The following is a 25961-nucleotide window of genomic DNA, read 5'->3' as shown; positions in this document are numbered from 1 at the left end:
AATGTGAGCAAAAATTTTAAAACTACCCAGAGATTGGCCTTGTCTACGCTATACATTTTGTCCATTTCAGAAAACTTAGTGAAAATAAAATGGAAGACTGGTCTTCCCTCTCTTAAGTCAAAGTCAATAGACATACTCACTAAGAACTCCACGGCAACGAATCGTGGCCACTTCCTGTTCATGGAGATTGCTCATCCCGATGCCCGGGAGTGCCCGGTGCCCTCGTGGAACTCTGTCTGCACAGTGTTCATTTCCTTCTTACACTTTTCGCTATCTGTCACTGACAGGGATGTCAAGAGAAGCATCTCCCTGTGCAGTTAAACAGAAGCCCCCCTCTTTCCACAGGGCCACGGCAGTCCCTGCCTTCTCGCACCTTCTATGCTACAGGTATGAGTCTGCTGTGACAGGTGGAGAAAGGTTTCTACACCACATCTAGGACAGGAAGACACCAGGAGCGAGAACGGCTTTCTTTTGTCTTTTGAGAATCCCAACAAAGGGAGTTTCGAGAAATCGAGACAGGCGGATGATTTGGACAAACAGCGATAGGAAGACAAAATCGTATTTGCTGAAGGAGAAAAGATGATGGAAGATAATTTAGATATGCAGTGCTAGCCACTGTTAATTCTCAGGAAGAGTTATTTTTCCAAAGCTAAATGCTTTAAATTGAAATTGCTTCCAAGAAGCTGAACCCATGATGAACAGTGGTCCTCACGCCCTACGGTACAAGCTAGGAAGGAAGAAGGCGGCGATGCTCTGGGTAGCAGTGATGGCAAAGCACACCCAGCCTCGTGCTGATCTGTACCCCCACCACGTCCCCATAGCACTCTCCTCAACCCAGCCCTCCAAGGCAACCCTCCATGAGGAGTGAGCACGGCCAGAAAAGGGAAGCCTGGCTCAATAAAGGAAGAGCTCAGAGGACACAATTAGCACCACTGAGTAAAAGTGCAGCATCACGGCTGCCAAGCAGTGTCTTAGACCCCCTCTACTTACTGAGGCCTCTCCAGGCCAGCCCTGGAGACAGACAAGAACAGAACACAATCTGGAGCTGAAAGGTGGGGTCAGCACTGCACTTCTCGGAGAGAAAGGTCAACTAGTATGGGAAGTCTTTCTCTACAGCTGCCACGGCCTCATCGTGCAGCCTGAAGATCTGAAATGGACAAAGGGAGGGCAGAGTCCATGGCGAGAGGGCAGTAGACTGGGCAGTATATAACCAATAATAATAATAATAATATAATTAGAATAATAATAAAAGAACTAGAAGGGAAACAGAAGATCGAGGAGAGGAAGGGGGTCGTCCTCGGCGGCATCCTGCAGTGGCTTCTCTGGCAGAGACAACAGGAAGAAGCTATATATATATCTATATACAGGTTGGGGGAGGATGGGCGGGGACTGTCCTTCCCCCGTGGCCAGAATTCACCGCCAGGCTGTGGGCTGATGTCCACGCTGATTCATTAAGTGATCAAGTCCCAGTCGAAGTCATCGGGAATCTCCTCATTGGCACCAGGGGGGACAGGTGGCCGAGGAACCATGTGGTGCGCTGTCAGGAAGAAAGACAGACCATAAAAGAGGTTGGGTGAGAAGCAGGTCCATCAGTCCAGACGGGGAGTAGGTGCTCCTCTGCCCCAACGGCATCACCAAGGCCCAGGGAGCCTACAGCTCACTTTGTTTTTCCACGTTAAAGAGGTTTTTGTTGTTTTGGTTCGATTTGGTGTTTTTGTTTTGTATTTCTTCCGAGACAATGTTTCTCTGTGCATCCTTGGCTGTCTTGGACTCACTTTGTAGACCAGGCTGGCCTCGAACTCACAGAGATCTGCCTGCCTCTGCCTCCCAGAGTGCTGGGATTACAGGTGTGTGCCACCAGTATGTGAGGGTTTTTTTTTAAATTCTTCTCTCATACACTACATCTTGACTGCAATTTCCCCTCCCTCCATCACTCCTCCCAATCCCTTCCCTCAACTCCCCTCTCCTGGAGAGCAATCCCTCCTCTAGTTTCTTTATTTAAAAAAAAAAAAAAAAAAAAAAACCAGCAGGTCTCCCAGGCATTTTCATCATTTTTGGGCACAAGGTCTGGAAAGATGGTTCAGAAGGTTAGAGCACTGACTGTTCTTCCAAAGGTCCTGAGTTCAATTCCCAAGACCCATATGGTGGCTCCACTCCCAGCACCACAAAGCAAGGCGAATTTAATTAAATAAAAGTGCCTTCCTTAGTCTCACCTGATGCTCATCTCATCCTTCAGCCTTGGGAACCATGACACCTAGCCCATTCTAGCAGGTACAGACAGGACAGAGAGAGGAAAGGAGAGCAACACTGAGCGATGAGCATGTTTGTGTCAGCTCTTACCTGGGCGATTGTATGCTGCTGAGTCCTGGGTGGGGATCGGGTACATTGGTGCTGGGCCAGGATAGAGATGGGAGGCTTGTGGGTGCCCGTAAGAGTTCACTGCCAAAGCAAAACAAGAGTCACGTGACTGCCAGGTGGTGGTGGCTGCGCACAGCTTTAATTCCTGCACTCGGGAAGTCGGCAGATCTCTGTGAGTTCGAGGACAGCCTGGTCTTCAGAGTGAGCTCCAGGACAGCCAGGGCTACACAGAGAAACCCTGTCTCAAAAAAACAAAAAGCGGGGGGGTGGGGGCTGGAGAGATGACTCAGAGGTTGGGGACACTGACTGCTCTTCCAGAGGACCCAGGTTCAAATCCCAGCACCCACATGGCAGCTCACAACTATTTGTAACTCAAAGATCTGACACCCTCACACATACAAGCAAAACACCAATGCACATAAAGATTTAAAAAAAAAAAAAGCTGGGGGGCTGGAGAGATGGCTCAGAGGTTAAGAGCACTGACTGCTCTTCCAGAAGTCCTGAGTTCAATTCCCAGCAACCACATGGTGGCTCACTACCATCTACAGTGTGACCTGACACTCTCTTCTGGCCTGCAGGTGTAATGCAGGCAGAGCACTGTATACATAATAGATAAAAAAAAAAAAAAAAAAAAAAAAAAAAAGCTGAGTGTGGTGGAGCATGCCTGTAATCCCAGCACTCATGAGGCAAAGGCAGGTAGATCGATGTGAGTTCGAGGCCAGCCTGCTTTATAAAGTGAGTCCAGGACAGCCAAGGCTACACAGAGAAACCCTGTCTCAAAAAACCAAAAAACAAAAAACAAACAAATAAATAAATAAAAAGAGAGAGTCACGTGACTAGGGACTACTCTATTCAACAAAGCAGGAAGAAGGGAAAATGTGTTTCCTTGTTCCTCAGTCTCTCTCTTTTCCTGTCTTGTTTTACGGATCCTGTATGCAGGAAGCATTCTGCAAAGCCACCAGTCCTCAGTTCTTAGGGTGAGAAGGGCTGGACCCTAGAACCGTGAACTACCAAAGATATGAGAACTACCAGAAACAGGATCATCACATCTGTTTTCACTGGCTAGACCGCGCTGTGATTCAGGGGATGGTTATTACTGGGACAATTTGGGATAAAGGCTTTCTTGAACAAATTCCCTTCCTGGGGGCTGGAGAGATGGCTCAGAGGTTAAGAGCACTGGCTGCTCTTCCAGAGGTCCTGAGTTCAATTCCCGGGAACCACATGGTGGCTTACAGCCATCTATAATAAGATCTGGTGCCCTCTTCTGGCTGGCAGGCACACATGCAGGCAGAACATTATATACATAAGTAAATAAATCTTTAAAACAACAACAGATGCCCTCCCCTTTTAAAAAGTTATTTGATCTCCTAAAACTAAGGTATACAAGGAACCAGGTCTGCTGCTTCTATAGTTCTTTAGGACCACACCCAGGATGTTATCGATTCAATAGGTGTTCAGTCAACAAACTAGGCCCAGGACTCAGCCTGGGTCACTGCCTAAAAAACTGATTCCTCATTTTTCATTTCCCTTCCCCTCACCCTTCATTTATTTCACAGTCTCCACTTCTCCAGCACCTTTGTGTAGTACCTTGGTTCATGGATGGCTCTGGTTTGCCACTGGTGAGAGCACAGGAGTCAGTGATGCGGGAAGGGGCAGGTGGTCGGTGGGAGCCCCCTTGTGGGGGCATGTGACCAGTCTGGGTGAGGAAGTGGTTGAGGGAGTCACACAGGTTGGCGATGTGATGCTGGTCGAGGGTCCAGTTCTTCTGCTCTGCCTGCCGTAGACTCTCCATCAGCTCTACAAACGAGAATGCCACGTCAACCTTGAGGAGCTGCCAAAACCCCACCCCACCCGCAACCTATCCCTGATGCATACACAGTTCCCTCACATCTTGTACCACCAACATTGTGCACTATCGATAATGACTTATACCTTTTTCTTTTTTTGCTTCTATAATTATTTATAGAAATATGATATGACACCAAGTACCATTGAATATTCAAATATTTAATTTGATTTTGTTTTGTTTTAGTTTTTTTGTTTGTTTGTTTGTTTGCTTTTTGTTTTTTTGAGACAGGGTTTTTTGGGACAGCCCTGGCTTTGTAGACTAGGCTGGCCTCTGCCTCCTGAGTCCTGCCTCAGACTGCCTCTAAGTCCTGGAATTAAAGGTGTGAGCCGGGCATGGCTATTTAAAAAATTTTTTTCTCTAAATCTGCCTACATTCATCTTATTCTATACTGGAAACAAGTTTACTCAAGCTCCACTCTAGGTAAGACGCTTCTTGCAAATTTTAAAATAACTTTCTTTTTTTCTTAAGGAGAATTCTAAAATGACCATCCAGAGGCCATGAGCTACACCTTTTTACAGTTCAACCTTTCAACTTTCCATTCTGTTTGTTCCTTGCAAAAAATCTTATTTTAATTTATATCTCATTGGTGAAAAAAATAATGTTCAGAGTGACTTAATGAGTTCACTATCATCTCTCTGCCAGCAAACAAAACCACAAAACAGTGGTCCTTGTGGTCTTTGAATTCCCAAGAGCCTTTCCTCTTTCCCAAAACTAACGATGAGTAGCATAAAGCATTGTAATACTTGAATAATGGCAATTTTTTTGAGCCAAGTCTGAAAATACTGGTAATGTATCTGTCCTGCGTAACATGCAGAAGTAATGAAAGTTTCAGTCCCGAGCCCACTTGGCCATCCCTGTGGCTTCTAGCACATCCCTTCCTTCCCTCGGGAACTGGTCCTCAAAGCGCTGACCTGAGAATTGCGACTGCTCGATGCTGGACCAGTTGAGCCGGTTCACCATTTTGAAGCTTTCCTTTAAGGAGTCAATATTGGAGCACCAGTCTGAAGGAAAGGCTATGAAAAGAAAGGCAGATCCTGAGACAGAGTGCTTGAGAGCAGTCAGCACAGGCAAGCTTTTCACAGCTTCCTAACGGCTGCATTGCCAAGACAGCTGTGCACACTCCCTCACTGGAGATTCAGGAATGGCAAAGTGACCTGTCCTTTAAACACCAGCAGTTCACAGGCAAATATGCAAAACAATCCTAACTCATCTGTGAGTACGAATGGGAAACAATGAAATCCCCAACCTCAATCCTCCACAGTACTGGGCTTTATGTAGCAACTTCATCAGCTGAGATGAGGTAAGAGGGTAAGAGACTGAACGAACCTAGAAGACCAACTATTAATTTTTTTTTCACCCGTGGTACCTCCAGGTCAGTCAGGAAACAGTTCCCTCCCCTTCCTCCCTCCCCTCCTCCTATCCCTCCTCCTCCTATTCCTCCTCCTCCCAGCCTTCTCTGTACTCTCCTCACTCACCAAAGCCAGGGCTGTTGATGGGTGCCTGGCCCTGTGCCTGTTGCTGCGGCTGCTGGGCAGGGTGGGGGTGGGTATGGTGCTGCTGAGGGTGGTAGCCTCCATGTTGCAGTGGGGGAGGGTGCATGGCCATCACACTTGGGGGGCCGTAGCCTTCAGCTCCTGCTTGCTTTCCCCCTGGTGGAGTACAGCCATCAGGACTTGGGGTGTGTAGTGGAGGGGCACCCCCTACATTTGAGGGGCCCTGAGTGGGTGCCTGCTGCTGTTGTGGTTGTGGTTGCTGGGGTGGTGGCTGAGACTGTGGCTGCTGCTGCTGCTGCTGCTGCTGCTGGTACATGTAGTAATTGTTAGATGGTGGCATGTCTCCCAGGAGTGAGGAAAAGCCTGCAGGGAGAAGAGGAAGCAGGCTAGTGATTTGGGCTAATGGTTTGACTAAAAGACATCTTCTCTCAAGATGAGAGAGCTCGGGCAGAATTGTTGACAAGATAAAAGCACATTCTGTGACCTCAAGGACCCTGTGTCCCTCATAGGAGATAACAGATAGGAAAAAGCAGTTAGATTAGGGGAAGGCTCTGGCCCACTGGTGACCACGGAAATAGTAATAAAAATTTTTTTAAACCTCATTGGTGACATTTCATGCTACTTTTAGGGGATTTGAATGTAGGGATGGAATCAGTCTCAAAGGAACGTACAGAGCAGGTAAAATTTAAAAATTAAATTATGGGCTGTAAAGATGGCTCAGAGGTTAAGAGCACTGACTGCTCTTTCAGAGGTCCTGAGTTCAATTCCCAGCAACCCCATGGTGGCTTACAGCCATCTATAGCGTGATCTGATGCCCTCTTCTGGCCTGCAGGTGTACATGCAGGCAGAGCATTGTATACAACATAAATAAATAAATCTTTTAAGAAATAAAAGTAAATAAAAATTATTAAAATTAAATTATAACTAAAACAAAGCTGTTGAGCAAGCACGATTTGTTCTCCCTGACTGTCTCTGCAGCCCCCTACTGTTCTGCCTGCTTGTAGTCATTACCAGGAAATGCAGCTTGGGCAGGAAGCAGCATAAGGACAGACTAATCTCTCAAGCCAACTGGGCAAGGAAGAGCTAAGTTGCAGGAGTGCCCAACCTGCAGCCCCCAGGCCGAGTGCAGCTATGACAACTATGAACATGGCCAACACGAAAGCATCTCCTCTCAACCACTGTCTCTCAAAACATTACGAGGTGCTTTTCCTACATTTTACCTTCTGTAACTTAATCACACAGTTCTCAGGTGTGAACTTTTCGGCTGACATTACACTGTAATGTCAAAATGTTGGACCAGCCTGCAGCTGGCTACCAGCATACTGCCCTCACCCCGTACAACCTAATATCTTTGTTTCTGGCAATTTCTCCAGGTTCCCTACCTCCAATCAGGCAATAATGTGAGTTGTAGTCATCTCTCAAGCAAATGCAAGGACCTCGGGACACACTCTAGATATGGCTCCCTTAGGTTATAAAAGAAGAGGCCAGTAAGGCTAAAGTGAAAGTATCAAGAGTTTCAAGCCAGCCGGGCACGATGGCGCATGCCTTTAATCCCAGCATTTGGAAGGCAGAGGAAGAGGCAGGCAGATCTCTGTGAGTTCGAAGCCAGCCTGGTCTACAAAGTGAGTCTAGGATAGCCAAAGCTACACAGAGTAGTCCTGTCTCTTAAAAAAAAAAAAAAAAAAAAGAGTCTGAAGCCCAAACCCAGCATCAGGAGGCAGAAGCATGTGGATCTCTGTGAGTTCGAGGCCAGCCTGGTCTACAGAGACCTTGCTAAGAATAACAGAGAAGGGAGGGCCTGGAACAGGAAGGGAGAATGGCGCAAGAGGCCTGGGAGGAGGAGGGAGCAGAGAGGAAAGGAGAGGGGGAGGACCACTCCTGACAGAGCATACCAGGTTCTTCTAGGAGCTCAACCAGTGGTCACATTTTCTCTCAGTTGGAATGACAGACCTCAGGAAGAAGAGTTAATGTGACTGAGACCCTTGTGTCCCTCATCACTCCCTCTGACCCAGGCTGCCTACAATGGACTACCAAACAGACAGCAAGGCCTCACAACAGCTCACTTGAACTCTCAGCCCAACCACAGCTTCTAATTTCTACTTAAGAACACATGAACTGGGGGCTGGAGAGATGGCTCAGTGGTTAAGAGCACTGGCTGCTCTTCCAACTCCCAGCAACCACACAGTGGCTCACAACCATCCATAATGTGATCTGATGCCCTCTTCTGGCATGCAGGTGTACATGCAGATAGAGCACTTACATACATAAAATAAATTTAAGAAAAAGAATACACAAGCTGGGGCTGGAAAGATGGCTCAGTTGGATAAAGTGCTTGCTGTGCAATTGTGAAAACCAGTGTTCGGATCCCCAACACCCCCGTAAATGTTGGGCAGGTGTGCAGCCCACTATAATTCTGGTGTTCAGGGGGCAGAGGCAAGGGGCCTCCAGAGCAAGGTGACTAGCTAGACTTGCCTAATGGGTGAGCCCTGGGTTCAAGTGACCCTGATTCAACACATGATGTGCAAAGCTGAAAACACTTGTGATTGAACTCAGGCCTCCATAGGCTTACATAGTTACGCATTCACACGGACACACAGTCAGAAAGACACACACACACATGCAAAAATATGTTCATATGCATGAATTTATGCATGTGTGTGGTATATGGTTAGTTTTTTGTCAGCTTAACACAAGCAAGGGTCATCTGGAAAGAAGGAACCTCAGGTGTTCAGTTGAGAGAACCCAGACCACTGTGGGCAGGGCCAACCCTGGGCAGGTGGTTAAGAAAGCAGGCTAGCCAGGTGTGGAGGCACACACCTGTAATCCCAGCACTTGAGAGGCAGAGGCAGGCAAATCACTATGAGTTCAAGGTCAGCCTGGTCTTCAAAAAGAGTCTTAGACAGCCAGCGCTATAAGAGCAACCCTGTCTCAGAAAAACAAAAACAAAAAACCAGAAAACAACAAAAAAAGAAAGCAGGCTAAAGTTGGGTATGGTGGCACACGTCTTTAATCCCAGCACACTCAGGAAGTAGAGACAGGCAGACACCTATGAGTTCAAGGCCACCTGATCTACATAGCAACTTCCAAGACAGCCAGGACTACATAAAGAGACCCTGTCTCAAGAAGAAAAGGAAAGAAAGAGGGCTGAGCAACGATAAGAAATAAGGCAACGGGCTGGAGAGATGGCCCTGAGGTTAAGAGCACTGGCTGCTCTTCCAGAGGTCCTGAGTTCAATTCCCAGACAACCACATGGTGGCCACAACCATCTGTAATGTGATCTGGTGCCCTCTTCTGGCCTGCAGGTGTACATGCAGGCAGAACACTGTATACATAAGAATAAATAAATAAATCTTCAAAGACGGCCAAGAGCAGCATTCCCCCATGACCTCCCTCCCCTCTCTGAGGCTTCTTCCTGTCATTACCACAGCAATAGAAAGCCACACAGATAGAACCGTTGCAGAGGGCAGAGCCACACCATCTCTCAGGAGGCTACCCTGGAAGGACTTTAAGTCATTCTCAGTAACTGTGGAAATTTGCAAATGGGCAAGATATCAACTGCTATTGAGAAAGTGCTGTGTACTAGTTGTGTTGGACGTGGTAATGGCGTGGTAGAAAGCTGAAGTCCTCGTCCCTTAGCACTGCACGCTGAAACCGTATTTATAGAGAAGAGTATGATGCCTGGTGACTCACTCAGCTATTTCCTCTTCAAAACGCGCTCAGTGGCAAGTAAAACCAGCTTGGCAAAATAGACTTAAGTGACGGATGCCAGGGGTTTGTTATTTATCCACTCTATTTTGGTATCTGTTTGAAATATTTTACAATAAAAATTAACAAATTTTTTAAAAATTCACTAGCTTTAGGGCTGGAGAGATGGCTCACCTGTTAAGAACACTAAATGCTCTTTCAGAGGACCTGGGTTCAATTCCTAGCATCCGTATGGCAGCTCTGTCTGTAATTCCAAGATTTGACACCCGTACACAGACATACATGCCAACAAAACACCAATGCACATTAAAAAAAATAAATAATTGAAAGACAAAAAAACAAAAAACACAGGCAGGTGTGATGGTACACGCCTATAATCCCAGCACTTTAGGAGGCAGAGGCAGTCAGATCTCTGTGAGTTCGAGGCCAGCCTGGTCTGCAAAGTGAGTCCAGGACAGCTAAGGCGTCACAGAGAAACACTGTCTCTAAATACAAAACAAAACAACAGTACTAGTTTTAATCCCAGCACTCAAGAGGCAGAGACAGGGGATCTCCCTGAGGTCAAGGCCAGGATGCTCTACTTAGTGAGGTTCAGGACAGATAATGCTATATAGTAAGTACTAGATTTAAAGGAAAAAATACAATAAAGCACTAGGGTGCGTGTGAGGATCAGCTGGCAGCTCAGTGCTCGCTCTGAGCGTACCAAGCCCTGGTTCCACGCCCAGCACGTAAGCCAGGTGTAACCGAGCACCCCTGCAATCCCAGCACTCCGGAAGCAAGAGAAGCCCCAGAAGTTCAAAGTCATCCTTGCCTACATAGCCAACTCAAGGCCAGCCTGAGAGCTCTGCAACTCTGTCTAACTTACTAACTTACTAAAAAAGAAAAATAAGTTGTTCTTACAAAGCATAAGGATTCCTGGGGCGAGGGCACTACTGTCCCCTAGTGGTCATACTCTGAATGACTTGCTCACAGCTGTAAAATAACCAGCCCTGAACTAGAGGTGTGGCACCAGTGGTAGAGCACCCACCTAACACATACAGTGCCTGGATCTGATCCCTAGTATTGGGGTGGGGGTACTGGGGAAATCACTGCATTTGGATGCCCCTCCAATCCGTTTTCTGAAGGTAATACACTAGTGGCCTCGGAATCAGCTGCCTGGCACCAAATATTTTAGTCCTTATGTTTCCTCGGGTCAGTGTCCAGTTTACAGTATCAAAACCAGAAACTGGAGACTGGAGAGACGGCGTATAAAGGTTCATACATTTGCTGCCAAACCCAATGCAAGTTCGATCCCCGGGACCTACATGGTGGAAGAAAAAAATTGACTCCCACAAGATGTCTTCTGACCACATATGTGTCATGCCAGGTGCAGTAACCCATGTGCACGCTCTTGCACACTGTCTATCTGTCTGACTCTCTCTCTCACATACACGCATGCATGCATACACACACTCACACACACAAATGCACATACATGCACAAACACACACAAATGTAATTTCAAGAAACTAGAAGGACAGAAAGCAGCGAGAGAAGCCAATGTTAACCACTTATATGACAATATAAGGAACATTTGATCCCAGCACTCAAGAGGGGGAGGCAGGTGGATCTATGAGTTCCAGGTCAGCCTGATCTACCTAGCAAGTTCCAGATCGGGAAGGGTTGCATAGAGAAACTCTGTGTCAATGAAAAACGAGGAAAGAAAGAAGGGAAAATATGAGGGTGCCCACGCCTGCCCTGCGGCAGACTCACCGTGCTGTGAGGAGGACCTCTCCAACATGGACTTGTAGAGGTTGCGGAAGGACCAGCTTAGGTCCTGAAAGTTGATCTCTGAGTAGGAGAATTTGAAGTCATGGTTGGTGTTGTAGAGGGGAGGGCCACCCTCTGTGCCTTCCCGGCCTGGAGGCCCTGCTGCCACTGCTGCACCGTCCACAGACCCTGGGCCCTGCACGAACAGGTAAGAATGGTGATCTAAGTGCCTTCTGAAGCAGAACAACCCACCCAAGGCCACCAGCTCAGGCCTGGCCCTGCCACCCTCTCCAGCTGGCCAACGACAGAACGTCACACGTTCTTCCTCCTTTCTTTGGCTCAGGCCTTGACTGTGACCTCCTTTCTGTCACTCTCCACGTCTTCTCTATGAGCCCTTCCCTACCACATCTCCATGCCGTTCTGTCCTTCCTCCTTTTGCTTTTTCCTTCTTTCCCAGTCTCCCCGCCTAACGTCATAGGTCCTTAATACGTGATTGTGAACTCACTGAACCAGCCAGCCAGTCACCCTGTGCCGTCACCTCAACTTCCTACCTGGCTGTAGCTGGCCATGGAGGAGGGGCTCTGCAGTGACATCTGAGGATTCCCCTCATGAGACAGGGAAGCTTCTCCACTCGCTGGACCACCTCCCCGGGGGCTTTTGCTGGCCTCCTGTTCTGGGGAATCTTGGGATAGCTGAGAATTGTGGAAGAAGAGAACACTTATTATGCAGGGGTGACACACCCACCCGAGGCCCATGCTTTTGCCTCCCCATTGCTGGAATTAATCCACATTTACCAGAGAAATGAATGAAATTCAAGAAGGGATCTCCCAAAGAAGAGAGAACTTACGTCATCATCTGGGGGGTGTCTTCTCTTCCGGGAAATGTCAGGGCAGGTGTCTATTGTCCAATAAGAGCCCTGGAAGGAGATGCCAGAAGAAAAGCATCACCTATCATTACCTAGAGAAGTTCCAGTTCGAAACAGGAACTCGGGAAGAGCTTCTTAGAGCAGCTATGCTGGAAACGGGGTGGTCTGGGGAAGGTGACTCGGTGGCAGAGGGCTTGCCTGGCGTGGACAATCCCTTGTGGTGGATTCCCCAGGACAGAACAGAAGAGAGGAAGAAGGAAATGAGACAAATCAGGAGAGAAGAAGAAAAGGAAAGGGGAGGGAAGGCAAGAGGCAGAGGTGGACATCCAGACAGAGTCCCAAGAGAGCTGAGCACCAGTGAGGAGCACCAGTGAGGAGCACCAGTGAGGAGGCTAGGCCTGTCCTCACCCGGCAATCCAAACACTAGCTTCAAAAGTTCCAAGGGGGCAAAAGAACAATGGTAATCCTGCCAGAGGGTGGAGAGGGCCAGAAAGACCTTTCCTTTCCCTACGACCTGAGGCAAAAGTGCCTCCAGTGTTAGCACCTATCAAATGACGAGTATGCCCACCGTGCGCCCCACCCCCCACCTTCTCCCTTTGGAAAGTAAAACCTGAGGACTTTACAAAGAAACGCTTCCTACAGGCTAGGAAGCAAACTGGGTATGTTGGCACACACACCAAGGATCTAGCACTTGGGAGGTCGGGGCGGGGGAGGGGGGGGTGGAGCAGCTAAGGCCAGATGATGGCAAGTTCAAGGCCAGCCTGGGCTATACAGTGAGACCCTGACTCAAGAAAGAAATAAATAAATAAAAGTGAATAGGCCAGCATTATACATGTAGGAACAAGTGCCACTCAAACAAACAGAGTGAGACTCTCTCTCAAAAAACAAAAATAAAATAAAAGAGGCTGCGCATAGTGGTTTGTGCCTATGTTATTTATTTGGGTTTTTTGGTTGGTTTGTTTGTTTTTAAAATCAGCTCTCTATAAGGCCCTGGCTGTCCTGGAGCTCTCTGTGTAAACCAGGCTGGCCTCATATTCACAGGCATCCACCTGTTTCTGCCTCCTCCATACTGGGATAAAAGATGTGTAATATCACGCCCATCATGGTATATGCCCTTAATCCCACCACTTGAATCTCTGAATTGGGGGCTAGCCCGGTCTACATGGTAAGTTTCAGCCAAGTCCACATAGTGAGGCTGTCTCAAAACATAGAAGGAAATAGGAAGGAAGGAGGGAGGGAGGGGGGAAAAGAGAAAGGGAGGAGGAGACCATTAAAGACAACTCTATTATAAATATTGCTATTAAAAACAGAAAGATTCAGTCTTCCTTAGTCACCCGTTCTAGTGAGGGCTCAGAAGCTTGGCAACCATGCTCTTCCCTTGAGGAAAAAACAATGAAGCTTTTAAAGTTGACATGGCTTCATCTTCTGGGTAATTAGCACAGCCACAGGGCTCTGAGTGTCAACTGTTTCACTGTCCATCCTGTCCCCTTTGATTCCTGTAGCAGCATCTCACCTTCCCAGGGTCATCCCGAGGTCTGGGCACCTTCCGGAAACACTTGTTAAGAGAAAGGTTGTGTCGAATGGAATTCTGGGGAAGCAAGAAAAGTAAGTTAGGTCTGATGACTGGGCAAACATCAATGTTTTCCGAAGGGACACAGAAGAGCACACGACAGGGTTCCAGGGTATACTCAGCGGGAGGGAGTCAGACAAAAGGAAGTCACCAAACATAACCGCTGAGAGTGATGGCAGCTAGGTACTTCTGAAAGTCAAGTTGAGAGTTTGACAGCCTTCCTGCCAAACTGACAACAAGTATACCAATGGCTCAAGCCAGGAGGACCTCTGAATTTGAGCCTGCCCTAGTGCTAGCCAGTTCCAGAACAGCCAGAGTTACATGGTAACCGTTTCATTGTAAAACCCTGTCTCAAAACAACAAGCAACGGGGGCTGAAGAGATGGCTCAGTAGTTAAGAGGACTGGCTCTTCCAGACCTTCCAGAGGTCCTGAGTTCAATTCCCAGCAACCACATGGTGGCTCACAACCATCTATGATGAGATCTGGTGCCCTCTTCTGGGATGCAGGTGTACATGCAGGCAGAATACTCATATACATAAAATTAATAAATAAATATTTTGCCTGTAATCCCAGTACTCTAGGAGGCAGAGGCAGGTGGATCTCTGTGAGTTCCAGGCCAGCCTCGTCTACAAAGAGAGTCCACAACAGCCAAGGCTACAGAGAAAAACCCTGTCTCAAACAAACAAACAATCAACAACTACAATAGCCAGACATGGTGCCCTACACCTATGAGCCACAAACAGGAAAGTGGCCACCAGGTTGGAAGCCAGCCTGGTCTACAGCCACCGTGAGTTCTAGGGCAACCAGGACTACATGAAAAGAGCATCTCTCAAAAAATAAGCCAGGCCTAGTGCACGCCTTTAATAAGCCCAGTTCTCAGGAGGAAGAGGCCAGTGAATCTCTGTAAGGTTGAGGCTACTCTGGTTTATACAGTGAGTTCCTGACAACCAGAGTTACATGGTGAGACCATGTGGAGGGAGGTGGGGAAACTGCTGACGAACTGATGAGATGGTTCAGGGGAAAAAGTGCTTGCCACACAACCCTGGGGGACCTGATCCCTGAAACCCATATACAGATGGAAGGGAGAGAATCAACTTTACAGCGTTATCCTCTGACTTCCACATGCCTATCATGGTGCACACATCTCACACACACACACACACACACACACACACACCACATACACATCACACACACAAACATGCGCATACACATAATAATAATAATAATAATAATAATAATAATAATAAATAGTAATAAATTTTAAGTAGGTACTGGGGAGACGGTTCAGTAGATAAAGAGTTTGGTGCCCAAACAGAACCCACATTGACTAGGTACAGCCACACACACCTGTAACCCCAGAGGTTTTAGGATTACATTTGAGGTAGAGACATAAGAATCCTTGGAAAATTACACTGGCCAGTTTGGCAAAAAGCAGTAACAATAAGAAACCCCACCTCAACCTAGGTGAAAGATGAGGCCCCCAGGCTGGCCTCTAGCCTCGACATGCACACGTGGTGTGCATGTGTTCACACTTGCACATACATCCTAAACACACTCGCCAACAAATAAACACGTCAAAGCTGTATCTACCCCATTTCTCAATCCCCTATGAAAAGCAAAAGAGCAATAGCGTTATCCTGTTTGTATACACTATAACGAGGCAAAAATCCTGAGTGTTCTGTGCAGAGTCAGCTCAGGGAGCAAAGCTCACAAGTGTGAGGACTAGTTGAAATAAGCCACATAAAGCCCAGGAGCAGTGAGGTGGTCCTCACTACCAGTATTACACACTGGGAACACTGTGTTGTCCCACAGCAAATACGAGGCAGAGACAGGCTAGTGCCCAGAAGCTCACAGGCCTACACAGTGGTTAGCAACGAAGAGATCCTGTCTGAAACAACAGAAGGCAAGGGCCACCACCCAGGGTTGTCTTCTGACCGCCACATGTGCGGCGGCATACGTTATAGCATTCTTGCATCCTCACTAACACACACACACACACACACACACACACACACACACACACGCGCGCTAACAGAGCAAAACAAACAAATCCCAGGGGTGAAACAAAAGCACAGACCACCTTCATTTTCTCAATAACACTCAAAACGACCACATCTGGAGGAAAGGAAAGGCTGCCGTGTGCGTGTGCTGTGTGCTGTGTGCATGTGCTGGTGTGTTGAGAGCTGGAGTCCAGAGAGCCACATTTACCTCGGGAAGACTAACTGTTTTCAACAGCCCCAGTCCATTGTGAAGTTTGTAAGGCAACTGGTGATTTATAGAGTGAGAAAACAACGTTCAACTCCCATTCCCAGTCACCAAGTGGCAAGCAAGTTGCTGCCCCAGATGATTACAGCAAAGCCTTTGGTAGTGTATGTCTGCCATCCCAAGTACTGGGGAGGTCAAGACAGGAGAATCAGTAGCTCACGGTCATGAGTTCCAGGCCAGGCCAGCCTGAACCGTATGAGACACCATTTTGTTTGGGTTCTTTTTTCTTCTTTTTCTTTTTTTTTCCCCCCACCTTGGCTACGGGAGGGTCTCACTATGTAGCTCTGGCTAGACTGGAACTTGCTATGTAGACCAGGTTGGCCCTGAACTCAGAGATCCACCTGCCTCTGCTTCCAAAGTACTGGGGTTAAAAGTGTGTGTCACTATACCTGGATAAAAAAATATATATATAGATAGTTTAATATCTATCCTCTTTCTTCTTTTCAGAGACGATTATCTCTGACTAGCAAATTCCATACTTGCTCAGTGAACTAGCTATTTGTTAAGGACCTAATTATTCTTTTTTTTTTTTTTTCTTAGTATACAATGTTTAAACATATGATGACTCTCTGTAAGGGAGCTATAGAAATTTGATGAGTTTCCTACCAAAGCAAGAGTCACCTGGTTGCCTTGCTCAATGACTTGAGCACAGCGAAGTGACAAGAAAGACATGAAATCAAAGACTGCCCTTTTCGAGGAACCGGACAACTAGAGGATGTGGTAACCAACAGCATCCTGCCATCCCATAACTACATTTAGTGGCCTGGCATCACTAGTGTTTCCATGATAAAGCTTAAAAAGTTAATTAACTCTAACATAAATAGAAGTAGGGGTAAAAGATAAGAGATCTTGAGTTTACAAAGCCCTGAGACAGGTCAGAGAGAACCTGACCAAGTTATAGGAAGAAACAAAAGGAGAGAGGGTTGCTGAAGGCTAAGTAGAAGCCCAGTCATACACACAGCCCTACCTTCCACCCGATGCCAGCATTCTTGTAATAGGGGAAGTTATCGCAGATCCAGCGGTAAATCTCACTGAGAGTCATCTTCTTAGCCGGGGAAGAGTTGATAGCATAGGTGATGAGGGTGGCGTAGCTGTACCGCGGCTTGCCATCTTGGTGGACCGCTGCCTCGTCCTTGCTGAGGGTGGCATTAGGATCTGTGGGGGAGCCTGGAGAGCACTTTCGACTGCCCCCTGGAGGCCCAGCCTGAGAAGCGCTCCCAAGCTTCTCAATGGTAGCTCGGAGAGTCAGCTGAGGCAGCCAGTCTATGGAGGTGAGGCTACTCTCCAGGTCGGAGGCCATCGCACTTCCGGGTTCTGCGGAGAGGGGACAAAACCGAGAGTGAGGCAGGTGGATTCCCTTTGTTTCCTGGGGCAAGAACGGCGATGACGCCATTTCTAATGTATAGGGCAAGCAGTCTCCTCGCATTTTAATTCTCACTGGAGAGAGCCCTTGCCTGAGATGACCTCTGATTTCAAGCACAAGTGCCACCAACCACACCCATCATGCGCCAGCCCTCCGAGTGCTTCCTCTTGTTTTATTGTTTTGTTTTGTGTTGAGACAGGGGTTCAAGGCTGTCCTGGCCTCACTTTGTGGACCAGACTGGTCTCAAACTCACAGAAATCTGCCTGCCTCTACCTCCCCAAGTGCTGGGATTACGGGCATGTGTCACTGTGCCCAGCCTTACCCACATCTTAATAAAAGTATGAACCTGGAAACCTCTCCCTTCACACGGAATCAGATACCAAACCCCACAAAAACTGAACAATGCCATTCTCCCTATAGCCCCACAACACAATATTTTTTTAATTCTATATAATAAATAAAAAAGAAAGAAAGAAAAGAATGAAAAAGAAAAGAGAAAGAAAAAGAAAAACGAGTTCCACTTAGACAGCAGGTAAGGTTAGCCGATGTCTACTCTCCAACTACATGACATTTGTATGTTTATATATAGCATCCAGAAGTGCATAGTAATAGCACATAGAAAGACAGCCCAAGCACACACAAGTATGCCCTAATGACGCACACATGCACACTCTTAAAGATGCTTCCTACTACACGTGAGCATTCAGCCTCTTGCCACACGCACGCCTAACGTAAGGCAGGTTAGGCATATCCCATGTGCAGAGTCTAACAAGTGGGCTGGGTCTGGAAGCACAGGTCTGTAATCTCAGGTACTCCAGAGACTGAGGCAGCAGGATCACAAGTTCCAGACCTGCCTGGGCTACCCAGTGAGTTCACAGGCAGCCTGGGCAATTTAGTTGAGACCTTGTCTCAAGATTAAAAAAAAATTTTTTTTTTAAATGGTGGGGAGACGGCTGGGCAGTTTAGGGCACTTGTTGCTCTTGCAGAGGATTAGAGTTTCATTCCCAGCACCCACATGGTGGCTCACAACCATCTACCTATACACTCCAACTCCAGGAGTGGAGTGTATAGGTGGTGTGGAATCCAATTCCAGACCCTCTTCTGGCCTCTTAAACCATAAACACCCACAACATACATACATGTAGGCATTGCACTCATACATATAAAATAAATGACGTTTTAAAAAAAGAAATTAAAAAACAAAAGCCAGGCTACAGGTATAGTTCGGGGTAGAATACTTGCCTGAGGCCCTGGGTTCAGTATCCAGCACCACAATAAATAGACAGACAGACAGACAATGAAATAATGACAACCAGCAACAGCAAGATACAAGACTGGCACACGTACAATGGAGCACACATAGAGATCACAGCGTGCACCCGCATACATTACCAACAGAGCACAAAGTCTCACGGAAAACAAAACAAAACAAAACAAAAAACCCGGTCTTGAGTGCACAACCGCCCTCACACCTTTAAAGCTCCCGCTTGTAGGCTCCTGCCCACAGACACCAGCACCAGGAAGAAGTCATCAGAAAGGCCCTCCCACCTCCCAGGCCTGCTGGGCTTCAGCGAGCCAGGGAGACACCCAGCTGTGTGCACACACCGGCAACAATCAGATAGCCAGACTAAAAATAGCCTCCGTGGGGCTAAGCGTTGGCTCCCCTTCCCCGCCCTTCTCCTCCCTCCTTCCTTCCCAGCCAGGCACGCAGGCTGGCAGCACCTCCATGCAAACTCCTAGAGCTACGATCCGCCCACGCCTGAGGTTTGCCGGCCCTGCCGCCAACCAAACCGCCTAGGCTTTCACCACCGGGGAGGTGTAAGCTAGCGACATGTTGGTGGAGGAAAGTGAAGAATGGAGGGCAGTATCTGTATTCCCGCGCTGGGGTGGGGGTGGGGGTGGGGGCTCTGTCTAGAAAGGCTAACAGGAGCCTCTACATAGCTATGTGGCACTTCCTCGGGGCTGAAGGCCAGCAAGCCCCTAAGCACTTGCTGTCTAACAGGTTTGTGCCTGCACAGCTGCCAGATTCCAGCTAGCAGTTTCTTGCTCAATCCCCACCAGGACGGTCCTGTGCACCAGCCAAGGCTACCTCCTCGGAACTTAGAGGGCTGGTGAGAACCCTGTTCTGGGGATGGTGTGTCTAAATCCATAGCCAAAAGGCACACAAACCAGACCAGACACCTGCAAGAGGCAGACACACACTCGGTAGGCCCAAATTGTTTCCAATCAGACCCCTGCTCGGGTCCTGCTCGAGAGAGGGCTGTCTCTGTCTCTCTCGGTGTCTGCTTGTCTGTCTGTCTGTCTCTCCCCCCCCCCCACCCCCAGCATGCAACATGCCTTCTAGGCTCTCACGTTTTCATCCTAAACTTTAGTTTCACCACAGACACTTGCCCTTTCCCCTACTGGTCAGAACTCTCTTTTCACTCCCCTCCTGAGCAGGTCCTACCCTTGAGGTCAACCTGTGCTCACACAGCGCAGCCAACCTGCAACATATCTAATGTACAAAGTAAAAGAGAGCATCTTCCATGCCTCAAGGGTCTAGGCAGCCAGGGCCCTAACAACACCCCAAGAGTGATCTGAGCAGAGAAAAACAAAGGGGCCACGTTTGTCACTTTCAGCCTTAGCTCTCTTACCAGCGTCAGCCTTTTCACCCTAGCATCACATTACCACCTTGCCCCAAACTATGAGCATGGGAACTTGGAAAACAATAGGGACATGTCATCATTCCGGGAAGCCACACACCTTCTAGCCTTCTGCTGTGTCAAAACAACCCCCCCACCCCCGCCTCTGGACCACAGCAGGGAGCTTGGGCAACGTCAGAGCCATCACTGGGTTCTCAAAGATCAGCAGTGACATACCAATGAGCAAATTCTAAAGGACCCGTTGGCCCCCAGGAAGAGGTGTGGAAAAATGTGTTTGTTACTCGGCTCCCTAGTCAGTCAGCTACTGGCCTCCTCAACTGTCTGCCTCTGTGTGTGTGTGTGTGTGTGTGTGTGTGTGTGTGTGTGTGTGTTGAGTCCATGCTGTCCATGCTGGTCTCAAATTCCTGGGCTCAAGCAATCCTCCTGCATCAGCTTCCCAAATGGCTGGGTCTATAGGCATCAGCCCTAACCCCTGTTATCTCCTGCTAAAGAACTCTGGGAAATCTCATCTTTTGAGTTCTTTCTTTCTTTCTTTTTTTGTTTTTTGTTTGTTTGTTTGTTTTTCGAGACAGTGTCTGTGTAGCCTTGGCTGTCCTGGACTCACTTTTTTGACCAGGCTGGCCTCAAACTCACAGCAACCCGCCTGCCTCTGCCTGGGATTAAAGGCATGCATCACCATGCCCAGCTGGGAAATCTCATCTTTAGGGCCAGATATTTTCAGTTATTTCCTGTGAAAAGCTCTTGACCCTAACCAGAGCATGAGGTGGCCGTGAAGTGTGCAGAAGACTTAGCCCATTTGACACACGCTGACCACCAGGGTTCCTGAAAGGGGAACACGCCCCCCTCACCTCTCAATAGCTGTCCTGCACCCTCGCCTCTTCCCTTGCCCCCACCCTCCCCCCCCCTCGCACAGGACACTGAAGTTAATTAAACACTAACCTTTCTCCACTGCCCCCCTCCCCAACAAGGCAACCCTCTAAATGCAAGCCTCGGCACCCAGAATACATTCCAGCATAACTCCACAAAGCGCACAGGGCCTGGTCCTCCTGGCTTCCCAGCATTCTATTCTTTAGCTTGGCCCACTTCCTTACCCCCTCACTTCCCCATTCGTAAAGGGCAGTGGAGATTGTCGGAGCTTCCTCCGTCCTATCTCCAACCCCAACACTGACTCACTAAGTGCCCCCAAGACATCCCTTGCTCCCTGATGAAGTCTTGATACCTCAGTTTCCCCCTCCAGGAAAAGAAGATGAAGTCATAACCCCTACCAAGTCTTCATCCCCGGAGGGACAGGAAAGGAGCTAATGAGCTCGTAGCTGCCACACACATTCCACGCTCCCCAAAATAATGGCACGAGGCTAATGTCCAGGGTTATTATTAGAAGAGCAAGCAAGAGGTAGCTCCATTTCTCAGGCTGGCCAGCCAACCTAGTTACCCAGACCTCTCTCTCTCCAGGTGGGCCCCATGCCACTGGCCTGGGCAGAACCTGAGTCAGGCCACATTCTTCTCTGCGTGCTGGAAGACTAAAAGGAAATACACAGAATCTGGGAAAGGCAGCCAAAGGGCAGGCTCCATCCCATCCACGGGACAACTAATGAAGACTGCACTGCTGGGGAGAGGCAGGAAACAAACAGAACATCTTCTTGGGGAAGGAACTGCCATTGGGATGGGACCTGTGAGAGCCACAAGAACCTGCACTAGTTTACTGCCCATTTCACCCAAGCAGCTAGAAACTGTTCTCCCCCGTGGTACCCAAGTCAGGTATCCAGGAATGATAACTTCCTGAGTTGTACATAATGCCAAAACTTACAGGCCAGTGGTAGAATGTATCTCGTGATCGGTCACGTTGCCTGGGTTTCAACCGAGCTCTGACAGACAAGACATTTAACTTCTCTATTTAATTTCTATCTCTGTAAAATAAAATAAAAGTTCTAAAAAGTTGGGTTCTCCAAGCACTCTGGGAGGTTGAAGCAGGAGGATTGCCATGAATTTGAGCCAGCCTGAGCTGCCTAATAGTAAGTTCAAGGCTAGCCAATGGCTATATAGTGGGACACACTCTCCCTCCGCCCTCTCTCTCTCTCTCTCTCTCTCTCTCTCTCTCTCTCTCTCTCTCTCTCACACACACACACACACACACACACACACACACACACACACACACACACACACATCTAAAAAGGTTTTTGGATTGTTTGTAGGTTGGTTGGTTTTTCAAGACAGGGTTTCTCTGTGTAGCCCCTGGCTGTCCTGGACTTGCTTTGTAAACCAGGCTGGCCTTGAACTCAGAGATACCCCTGCCTCTGCCTCTGCCTCTGCCTCTGCCTCTGCCTCTGCCTCTGAGTGCTGGGATTAAAAGTGTATGCCACCGGCCAGGGGTTAGGTGACACAACCTGTAATCCTAGCACTCAAAGCAGCAGAGGCAGGTGGATCTCTGTGAGTTCAAGGCCAGCCTAGTCTACACTAGGGGCTGGAGAGATGCTAGCTGCTCTTCCAGAAGACCTGAGTTCAACTCCCAGCACTCATATGGTGGCTCACAACCATCTGTAACTGTAGTCCCATGGGATCTGACATGCTCCTCCAGTATGCACACATGCAGAGAAAACACTCATATACATAATAAGCAAATCTTTCAAGAAAAGAGGCAGCATTTGAAGTACCAAATGTGCAATAATCCTATGGAAAAGTCTAAAGTGGCAGAATCTCAAATGTTACCTTTGAGTTCATCAGTCCAATGCTGATAAACGCAAGATGGGAAAACCTCCAAGGATGAAGGAATGGGGAGACATCACCACCTGTCTTTCAAGGGGACTTAGGTGCAGTCTGGGAAACTGTACGCTCCAAATCATGGTGACTCCAACCTGCCCCATGCTGATGCCCGAGAGGCAAGAGAATTACGGAACCTGTCCCAGCCGAACCAGCTGAATGAGCGGTCCACCTCCAACAGCCACACCACAGGCCACCCTGCGCCGCTCACAAGTTTCATACCCATATCTAGTAAAGCGCTTTGTGAGAAACAGGCCACTGCCATGGCAGAAACATCTCTTTTTCAAAAGTGGGAGAGGCAGTTCTAGACATGCAAGTAAAGGAGACTCTCTTTTTTTCCCTCAAGACAGGGCTTCCCTGTGTAACCTTGGCTGCCATGGAGTCTGTAGACCAGGCTGACCTGGAACTCAGAGATCCATTTGCCTCTGCTGGGATTAAAGCCATGTGACACCACCACCTGGCTAAGCCTGGTGTTTTTTTTAAAGCCTCAAGGTATCCAGGAGGAAGCTCTTCTACCAGTCCTGGAAGAAACCAGGCCCAACCCGAGAAAGGGCTGCCACGCCGCGTGGAATGAATGGTCGCCAAGAAGGAAGGGGTCAACGGGTGGGGGGGGGGGAGGTGAGAGGGATGCGGCTATGCTTTCCTCCCAACTGGTCCTCTGCATCCTGAGCTCTTCTAGGTCCTGGCAGAGAGTGGCTCCTGCATCTACAGGCCTGCCAGAACTGATTCTAAGGGATCAGAGCACAGTGTAAAGACAGCAGCGTAGCCTCCTCCATGGACCTACTCACCACAGAGACGCCGAGCCACGTTCATTTCCATTGAGAAATGTGGGCACCATTCTACACACAGCACTGCTACTGAACCCGTGGACTACAGCCCCGGTTCACACACCACCGCCACAGACTCCTTCCAGGGTCGAGGGGGAACCCACGGAGACTTGCCTATCCACCCACGGCCCATGTAGGGAGCCAGACACTGCAAACCTAAGGGGAGGAAGCCCCATACAGAAGACGAGGCATGGTCCAACGACCAGGCAGGAGAGCAGGTCCACACCTAGTGACCTCTGCTACAGACCCAGCCCAGGCTCTACCAGGAAGATTTCTTAGCACTTTTTCTGCCTGCTTTTTCTAAAGATTCCGGATTTTGATGATTCCCTAAGGTAGGAAGAAAATTGTCAACACAAGGTCCCTGGGACCCAGGACTAAACAAGAGAACAGGAAGAGACGGGTAGATGTTTTCCCAGAAGGAAATTCTAAAAACCTCCTCAGAGGACAGACCGCCCTGACGGGTCAGCCCCCGGAGACGGATGAAAGTGTGGAAAGGAGCTAGGAAACACCCTCTTCTCATCCTCCCTATGGTCTGATTTTTCCTGAGGAACTGTCAGCGGATGACAGGACACGTGTAGGGGGGCTACCTTCAGCGCACCAGTGAGCACGGCCCTAGGCAGTTTTCTTCCCACTTTAGGACACGTGGATTCACATGTCCCTTTGGATTCGCTACAGAGAGGCAGCCAGCCAGCCTGAAGCAGGTGTCAGAAAGGCCTCCTGGTATCCAAGATAGAGTGGGTAGGGACAGGTTGCCAGTCAGGCAACTGTAATAGACTGGAAAGAAGACCTCTGTTGAACAGCAAGCTGACTTAGGTATGGCCTAGACATACAACACAAAACAACACAAGACCCAAGATGCCCCCCTGACTGCAGGTTATTTACCACAGGTCTCCACTCACCAGAGGACAAGGCCCAAAGATGGACAGTGCTGTGGGATTCATGCTGCGCTGGGTCTTGCGTTTCTAACAGAAACCATCTGAAGAAAACGCACCTGTTGTCTGTTCTCCCTACAGGGGCCGCAAATGACCCATCCCTTTGGTCTCCAAAATCTAAAAAGCCCATTTCTCAGAGTCTCTGAAGCAACATGTGGGTCCCACTGCAGTGCAGAAGCTCCATCAGAGGGGACTTGGTTATATCACGCTGCCTTCCCTAGGAAAGAGCCCCAAGAGGCCCCATTTAAGGACTACAGATAAAAAAAGAAAGCACTAACCTGTCTCCGAGGTTCCCCCAGTCACCGGAGGAAACCACCTGGTACACAAGTTTGAGGTGGCAGGGATTCCCCTCTTCAGAGGCAAGTGGCAGGTCGCATCTTCAGTGACTCTTCCAGTGCCTGGCGGAGCCTCCCAAGCTGAAGCAGGGAACTGAGTCCCCTGGGGAAGAGGAGGCCGAGGAGGAGGAGGCCGAGGAGGGGGAGAGGGAGGACCTACCTGGGGAAGGTGGCACACCCCCCACACCCTGCCTGCGGCCCTAGGGAGGAGGGGAGGAGCCTCTCCCAGCCAGGAGTTGTCTCCTCCCCTTTGGGGGAATCCCCGTCTCCCCCAAACGGGATCTTTCAGGGGCTGAGGGCTCTTTCTGTCCGCTGGAGATCTGAGCGCAGGGGCGCTGCCTGGGTCCACTGTCTAGGTGCACGGAAGTTCAGGGACGAGGTCTTCCACTCTCCAGCAAACTGGAACCGATTCCTCACGGTTCCCTGGTAGGTCCAGGCTTGTGCGTGTCAGGACGCCTCGGCGCGGTGAGTCCTGGGTGGGATGCTGGGTGCCTACTCTACAGGCATGGCTCCCTTTCCCTCTGCCTCAAAAGTCCCGAACTGTCTGGAGTGCGTTGAGGCGTGAGGGCGGCTTCACTCTAGGTCCCACTACCCTTCCCGACTTCTGGGGGTCTCCTCCAGAGCCAGCGTGGGAGGCACAGCCGCGTGCCCCGCGGCGATCTCTTCTAGCTGTCCCGGGAGTAGGGAGGGTCCTCCTGCGGGTCCGGGCGCCCGGTGCCCCGAGGGTGGGGTCCTCGCACTCCCGCTCCAAGCCGGCCGGCCTGGGCAAGCAGGGTCCCGGAGGCCGCGGTTCCGGCGTCCGTCACCCGCCGCCGAGCGGCAGTCGCGTCCCCCGGTCCGCCGCGCTTCCCCGCGCGTGGGGCTCCCCGCACTGCCACCTCTGAGGCTCCGGCCGCTCGGGGCTCCCGGGAGCCGGCAGGCGGACGGAGCGCGTCGGGGCTCGGCTCGGCTCGGCTCCGCTGCAGGCCCCGGCTCCTCCCCGGCCTCGGCGCCGCGCTCCGCGCCCCTCCCCCTCCCGCCGCCGCGGCCACCGCCTCCCGGCGCGGGTTAAGGAGGAGCGCGGAGCCCTACAGTCCGCGGGTCGCCGGCCCTCCGTTGCGGGCACTAGCGGTGCCAGCGTCCACGCTAACTGCCGTGCAGACCTCTCATTGTGCTGTGGTCTCCGCCTAGACAAGCATTCCCAGTTTTCTCAGAAACGTATTTGATGGCTTCTCTCTTTCTCTTCCAAACAGCTTAGAAAGGAT

The 25961-nt window shown here is 49.5% G+C and overlaps 1 protein-coding gene across 1 annotated transcript; it reads right to left on the bottom strand.

Annotated features, from left to right (window-relative positions):
* Positions 1 to 819: 819 nt before the first annotated feature.
* Foxj2 (forkhead box J2) lies at positions 820 to 25690 on the bottom strand. Its single transcript, XM_051155304.1, has 11 exons — positions 24661 to 25690; positions 16826 to 17172; positions 13533 to 13607; positions 12002 to 12070; positions 11706 to 11846; positions 11158 to 11350; positions 5683 to 6063; positions 5119 to 5220; positions 3946 to 4155; positions 2341 to 2439; positions 820 to 1537 (listed from the first exon to the last, which is right to left on the bottom strand). Exons 2-11 carry the CDS (start codon positions 17156 to 17158, stop codon positions 1452 to 1454), a joined length of 1689 nt encoding a protein of 562 aa, XP_051011261.1. The 5' UTR covers positions 17159 to 17172; positions 24661 to 25690; the 3' UTR covers positions 820 to 1451.
* Positions 25691 to 25961: the final 271 nt, after the last annotated feature.

Source organism: Acomys russatus, chromosome 13, assembly GCF_903995435.1.
Source record: "Acomys russatus chromosome 13, mAcoRus1.1, whole genome shotgun sequence".
Taxonomy (NCBI): domain Eukaryota; kingdom Metazoa; phylum Chordata; class Mammalia; order Rodentia; family Muridae; genus Acomys; species Acomys russatus.
Note: the sequence above shows the minus strand (reverse complement) of the source record. Positions and strands in the feature narration are given on the sequence as shown.

Bases quoted from the DNA above. Each gene is read 5' to 3' on its own strand.
- Foxj2 (XM_051155304.1), bottom strand. From the start codon at position 17,158: ATGGCCTCCGACCTGGAGAGTAGCCTCACCTCCATAGACTGGCTGCCT. The intron at 11,847-12,001 runs GTAAGTTCTCTC...CACAATTCTCAG, and splicing joins GACACCCCCCAGATGATGAC to CTATCCCAAGATTCCCCAGA. The intron at 11,351-11,705 runs GTAGGAAGTTGA...CTGTTCGTGCAG, and splicing joins CCATGGCCAGCTACAGCCAG to GGCCCAGGGTCTGTGGACGG.